General features: G+C 38.2%; 1 protein-coding gene across 2 annotated transcripts in view; it reads right to left on the bottom strand.

Annotated features, from left to right (window-relative positions):
- Positions 1-7,500, bottom strand: part of rgs7b (regulator of G protein signaling 7b) — a 95,488-nt gene that overhangs the window by 18,155 nt on the left and 69,833 nt on the right. For both annotated transcript variants that reach the window (XM_051667908.1, XM_051667907.1), the window contains exons 7-9: positions 3,776-3,840; positions 3,591-3,667; positions 2,708-2,789 (exon numbers count right to left, since the gene is read on the bottom strand). In XM_051667908.1, the coding sequence (XP_051523868.1) occupies positions 2,708-2,789; positions 3,591-3,667; positions 3,776-3,840 (224 nt within the window). The remainder of the gene's footprint in view (positions 1-2,707; positions 2,790-3,590; positions 3,668-3,775; positions 3,841-7,500) is intronic.

Here is a 7,500-nt window from a genome sequence, read left to right on the forward strand (position 1 = left end):
CTGAGGAAAGCGCGGGCTTTAACCCGTTAAGCTTTGTAGGATTTCCTGTTTCAGTGGCATACCCAAATTAAAAGCTTATAACTCGACAAAAACAAAACAAAACAAAAACAAGGAGGGTCATAATTTGAAGAAAACTCCTCAAATTATTTTAATGATATAGATTAATATACAATCTGAGACTCCCAGCCAAAGAAACTGCTGGAAAAAAAAAAATCACAAAAAGATTCTTATTTTTCTGATTTGACATTATATACAGTATCTCTGGGGGTAAATAAGGAAGCTCTGAAAGCTGCTTTTGTTTTGTTCCCAATCATGTCAACTGTATCTGAGAAAATGTTTGTGTTGATACGATAAAGCAATCAAAAGTTATAACATTACAAAATATAATTTATCATAGTGTCCAAAAGCCTCTCCAAACAAATAAAACATAATAATTGTACATAAGAACTAATTACACATGCAAACACAACAATGACTAAAGGTTTGCATAGCATGCAGACATGATTTTAGTAATGAGATTTCACAGAATGAGTTTCATTCTGTGTCATTTGAGTTATCATTGAGTCTGTCTTGTATTTGGCGCCATCTCCTGGTGGCCATATGTAACATTGTGCTTCATGTGGATTATCTAAAGATCTATGCATCTGATTATCTTGTGTGTGGACTCGTTTGAAAGATAATCGCCTCCTCTAATTAATGGTATGTGATATTTCATGTTCATGAAGTTATAAGCGAAAATGCACCATATAAGCAACACCAACATAATTGTCAAAGACATATACTTAGCTATTACTCACTATATTTTTGTCATTCTACTCTTTGAGAGCTTTCCAACAACATATGACACATGACTATTTGATCAGTTTGATGTTTTTACTGATTACAATAATATGTACAATAATATATATATATATCTTTTTATATAAAGTATCAAAACTTCAAAACACTTCTGAGTTGATAGTTCTGTGACCCTGTTTGATTTAAAGATGAGACTTATCTACCTGTATTCGTGATAGTTTTCATTTTTTATATTTTAATTATTATGTCAGCAACTAAATGCTCCCGTTAGATCTCATGTTTCATTATGATCAATGGTCCATTTACTGTCTGCATCAAGTCAGACATGATGTCATTCTTTATTCATACTGGCTCGATAATTAATGTAACATCAGTATTATATTTATATTAGTTATTATTATATATTAGTTTATATTATATTAGTTTATATTTGCAGTCACACTGTGACACTGCAAACTGTCCCTCCATTTACATTTGTGTTATCAGCATAATTATGAATCGTTCTAAAATAATCCAATTTCAGATTTCATCACTACATTTTAAGCCTAATATTTGAATACATTAAAACACCTTAAAAGGTGTTTTCAAAGTCATCAATACAAACGTCTCTTTTATGCTTCGATAACTGCTGCTGTAAGCTCCAAGTAGCCAACAACTTTATATCTGCTTTTATCTTAAGGAGTTTTCTAAAACATTAGCCATTGTTTACTTGTCTGTGAGCTTGCTTGGCTGAATAATCCAATGTTATATCTTAGATATCCAGAACAAAGTATGCCATCCAGCAGGAAAAGCATGCTAAACAAATCATCAGAAAACATGATTTAGACTATTGATGATTAGATGTTATATATCTTTCTAATCAGCTTTCTAATGACTCTTAGATTGAGCTTGTAGTCCACTCAGAGGCCGAGATATTCAATGAAATAATGAGGGTGGTGCTTGAACTGAAAATTAGACTGAATGTCTATGGACGAGCACATCTGTGAGGAATAAAATGCGTTACAGCGCCACCTACATTTCACATCTGTGTATTGTGATGGAATGTGATGGAGAAAAAACTCTGAACAGAACAAGAATTACATGTTTACAAAGTTAGACAACAACAACAACAACAACAAAAAAAAAAACTATCATAAGATTATAAACATATACAATATTATTTATGAATAATCAGTCTTTTTTTTTATTGGGGGGTTCTCTGAAAAATTAGACCAATTTTTTGCAATTATTCCACAGTATGTGTAAATGGTGAGCTTTTAAATTTGAGTGTGAAAAATTACGAGCGGCAGCCCAAAAATGCACCAGAGTTTGAGGTTAACAGGCCAGCCTAATCTGCTGATAAAAGTGGCGTTCACTTGTTAAGTCATTATAACGTAACACATGGCTAAAAATTAGTTTAGAGCTAAAAATAAATGAATTAAATAGTGCATGTCACTTAATTGTGCTTCAGTTCTTGAAACATCCTGTTTTCCCTTGGCACACCCTGAGCCTCATTTTTGGCTATGCCACTGATGTCCTTCAACAACACACTTCGTTTAGACAATCCCCAGAGTGTGCTAATGAGATACTGAAGAAGAGACGCTTCACAAGGGCACTGTGTTTGTGTGTGTGTGTGTGTGTGTGTGTGTGTGTGTGTGTGTGTGTGTGTGTTACTTTAAAATGGACAAAAAGTGTACCAGCAGCATCATAATTCATGCTTATTAACAGTGATGTGACAACAAATTCATCACAGAAATTGACTAAAATTAATATTTAATACAAAATAGAATTAATGTTTTATATAAACACACACACACACTCTCTCTCTCTCTCACACACACACACACACACACAGCTTTCCTTATCAATGAAATGTTAAATTGTGAGTAAATCTTTACTGGGGTGGATTTGTTCAGTGTGATTGACTCACCACAGGTCTGTGTACGTCCCAGAACGCTCGCTCCTGACTGTCCAAGATCTTACGCTCAATTTTGTCCCGTTTTTTGTCCACTCTGATGGGAGAGAGAAGCTGATGTGAAATCACACACTGATTTAGACTTCTGTCTCTTTAAATATGCTAATAAGCCGTGTATAATTTCTTTTTTTCCTGAATAATGAATTCGCTTTTGTATTCAAAAGTGGGTCTGTGCGACAATCAGCCAAACGTATTTGATATTTAACATAGTTATGTGGAGCGGGATTTTAGACCAATGAGATTTCAATGTGGGAGGAGCTACAGAATGTGACAAAATATAGTGTCACTTATTGCTTGGTCACAGTCATGGCTGATAGGACAAAAGCTCAGATTAGCACGGAATATGCTTTAGCACTTTTTCTGCAATTGCATCATGCATAGTTAGGATATGGTGACATCTAGACTGGGTTGCAGGTCTGTTCTGATAGGGTTGACAACCGTAAATGCAAATAATAAAATACAACTAAACATATAAGACTGCATACCATAGAGAGGATAACAAAATAAACAGGCGACCTTCTAAAGGGAGCAGAAAACTCTTTTTGTTGACGTCAAACACTGTGCATTCAATCATACACTAAATTCATCTGTCACTTGGTAAAAGCGTGTCAAATTAAACAGATGTCAACATGGACAGTTTGAGTGACAAACTAAAAGAAAATCCCACCCAGACTACATTAAATACACGTTCACTTGCAACGAGAATAAACGTGGATTGTGTCGACCAACACTGAAATTCTAAAACACTGTGTCCTAAAGCAAAACCAGTTGAGAAACCCTAAAGTGGGCAGGTCATGACACTGATAGAGTGTGTTCTGATCTGAGATCTGTTACTCACTTCGCTTGTGCTTCTGCTTGCATAAATATAAACTCCCATTTCCGAGCAAAAGCTCTCTGGAGTCTCGCCAAACTCTCCTGCAACATACGCACAAATATTATCTGAGATGTTTTGTTGAAATAGATCTTCTTCGTTTCTTTATTTTCTATAGCACAGATCATAAATCAAAGAAACGAGATGCTTACAGCTTCATAATCAGCCAACTCCAGACGAGCTTTATTTTGCATTGTTCGTTTGCAGAGATAAACGGCTGCAGAGAGAAAGAGAGAGAGTATTAGCATCCAGTAACACTTCACACATCTGATGAAAGAGTCATTCAATCAGTGTTTTATTTATATACATATACTTTTGCGGTGTATTCTTGATTATCACTCGCACAGTAATCACACCACACTAAGAGAGGAGTAGAAATGTTGGTAACACTTTCTATGAGCACATATTTGTAATGCATTGTAAAGATATTATAAATGCATTATACTCCAGTCAGGTCTCCTAAGCAACCAAATTGGCCTGGTTGCTAGGGAGGGTAGAGTCACATGGGGTAACCTCCTCGTGGTCGCTATAATGTGGTTCTCGCTCTCGGTGGGGCGTGTGGTGAGTTATGCGTGGATGCCGCGGAGAATAGCGTGAAGCCTCCACACGCGCTATGTCTCCGCGGTAACGCGCTCAACAAGCCACGTGATAAGATGCATTGATTGACGGTCTCAGACGTGGAGGCAACTGAGATTCGTCCTCCGCCACCCGGATTGAGGTGAGTCACTACGCCACCACGAGGACTTAGAGCGCATTGGGAATTGGGCGTTCCAAATTGAGGAGAAAAATAAATAAATAAATAAATAAATGCATTATACTGCATTCATAGTGTCTCATAATACACCTTATACTAAGTTATAACTTCTCTTAAATAATTATAACTACGGTTCCCCTATACATAGTAATACTTTAGAGTATAATGCATTATAACACAAGCAACATCCAATTTTAATGCAGCAGAAGTTACTAAAGTTAATTTTAAATTAAAGTGTAAGTGTTGTATAGTGTAAACAGTCAAAAGACTTTATGACGTGATCATATTATAAGTGTTCTTTGTCTGCTTTAAGTAAAGTTACAAAAGCAATATCTTCTTATAAACTTGTAAAATACAATACATCACAAGTCAAACTTATATAATAGAAGTTATTTATAAAATGAGGAGGATCTCAGCTTTCTAATGACACCTAGATTGATCTTCTAGTCCACTCAGAGGCCGAGATATTCAATGAAATAATGAGGGTGGTGCTTGAACTGAAAATTAGACTGAATGTCTATGGACGAGCACATCTGTGAGGGATAAAATGTGTTAGAGCGCCACCTACATTTCAGATCTGTATATTGTGATGGAATGTGATAGAGAAAAGTAAATATGTCTCCAAATAAGATGCACAAACATTAAAGTTTATTGAATAGAGTCCAGTACAGAATCAGACTGATTGGCTACATGTGTGATCAACATACATATACATACATACATATATTTTAGCCTTGTGGCTTTGCAAGTGTTTTTTGTAATATATAAAAATTTACATTGAATATATGTTATTTTGTATTTTGTGCATGTGTAATGTATATAACTTCCAGCATGACTCGTAATATATTATAACCACTTAAAAATATCTTATGGATGTTTATAAGAAGACATTGCTTTTGTCACTTTACTTAAAGCATACATATTATATATTGTGGCATGGCGGAGGGCGGGCCATGTCATGATTCCGCACACCCGGCCCCTAATAAGGCTGATTTCCCGGGGGGATAAGGCCAACCGGAGATGGTAGTGCGACAGAGAGAGAGTTATGGACAGCCGTCCGACACCTGTGTGTGTGTTTGTGTCTTTTTGGTTAAGTTTATTATTAAACCTTTATTTATATTATCAAGCCGGTTCTCGCCTACTCCTTTCCATTTACCTTGTTACACTGGTGCAGAAACCCAGGAAGGAGGAGGATGCGCCGTAGTAGAGTCCTCGCCATTACCATCCACCCCAACGGAGCAGCCGCGGCCATCTGCCCGGGGACGGAGGAGCCCGGCCGCCTGAGAGCGGAGGAACGGCCACCGACCGCGAGGGGAGGAGGGGCTCCTAACGGACTGCCTGGAGTGGTCAGGGCCGCTGCCAGGGGTGGAAGAGACCCCTACCAGCCACGGGGAGTGGCTCCTGGCTGACCACCTGGAGCGGGAGGACTGCAGCCAGGGGTGGGGGAGACCCCTTCCGTCCACCAGAACGCGGCGGGGCGTTCTGTCTGCCAGGAGCCGGAGGACTGCCTCCAATCCGCCTGGGGAGGTGCAGCTGTCGTCCACTAGAGGGTGGAGGAGTGGCCGAGGACTAGGCTACGGCGTATCGGAGAATCGGCGAGTACATTTTTTTTTCTCTCTCTCTCCTCTCTCCCGCTTCCGCTCTGTATTGGCCTTTCCCTCTCTTTTTAATTATTAGTATTATTATTATTATAATATTAAGCTGGGTATAATCACCGTTCATAAGTCCCCTCCCAGATCCAGGAAGGTGGGGATGACCTGCCGGCAGATGGGGCAGCTAGGGGGTGGGGGGGGGGGAGGGGTGTATGTCAAGAACGAGGGAGGAATGTGGCAGGGCGGAGGGCGGGGCCGGGTCGTGATTCCGCACACCCGGCCCCTAATAAAGCTGATTAAGCCCGAGAGGGGTAAGGCCAACTGGAGACGGCAGTGCGACAGAGAGAGAGTTACGGACAGCTGTTTGTGTCTTTTTGGTTAAGTTTTTTATTAAACCTTTATTTATATTATCAAGCCAGTTCTCGCCTACTCCTTTCCATTTACCTTGTTACATATATTATATATATATATATATATATATATATATATATATATATATATATATATATATATTTTACAACTATTATAACTTCTGCAGATAAAATTGGATGTTGCTTGTGTTATAATGCATTATACTCTAAGGTATAACTATGAATAGGTAATTATTATAATGTATTATAATTGTGGTTACAATTATTTATGAGAAGTTCTAACATATTATAAGGTGTATTATGAGACATTACTAATGCATTATGCCTTTACAATGCATTATAAATATGGGCTTCATAGAAAGTGCTACCGAAATGTTTTTATATTATAATGTAAAATAATTGAATGGCCCTTTTTTTGTCATTTTTAATATAAATGGCTGTAGTCCTATCTGGTCTGAGTGAGTGAGTGAGGACATCATGTACAGTTTGTTCATTGATTTGTCAGATGTGTGTAAGTGTGTGACACTCTCTCATGTTTCAGGACACCAGAGTTTGATAGAGCTGAAGAACATCAGACGACATCGTGAAGGTGCAACAGAGCAGGACAGAACCCGGAGAGGAGATATAACAGCCACATTAGGGAGAGCAATCATCCATTTACACATAAACACACATAGAGTCCTTAGTTGACCATCAGTAGATCTGAGTGTTGTTTTCTTGTATTATTATAACATGTGACCAGCTAGAGTATAATCTTTTAAATACTTTCCTTGTTACTTCAACAAGTGTGTGCGTGAGTCATGACCCAAATTGGGTCACATAGCCATACCTGTTGGGTTGCGACGTATTTTAATAAATGTGCAATTACTTCCTTAGTAAGAGTAACTGAAAACACTAATGTTGCTGTTGCCCTGACGTGACTCCGTTTCCAGATAACGATGGATTTTAGCTCTTAATAGCGTTCTCTACTTGCGAAGTTACGGACGTTCTTTGCTTTTTGACGTCCGTTTCCAGAACTGCATTTAACACAAACACAGAACAACACACTTTAAGTGTTTCTTTAAGAGTCGCTGTCCATGTGTAAAGTGCTGAAATGTGACCGTACAGTGCTGCTGTATCAGGAGCACAAAACCTGTTAACGGCCAATAATGCACCATCTA

Source organism: Myxocyprinus asiaticus, chromosome 32, assembly GCF_019703515.2.
Source record: "Myxocyprinus asiaticus isolate MX2 ecotype Aquarium Trade chromosome 32, UBuf_Myxa_2, whole genome shotgun sequence".
Lineage (NCBI taxonomy): Eukaryota > Metazoa > Chordata > Actinopteri > Cypriniformes > Catostomidae > Myxocyprinus > Myxocyprinus asiaticus.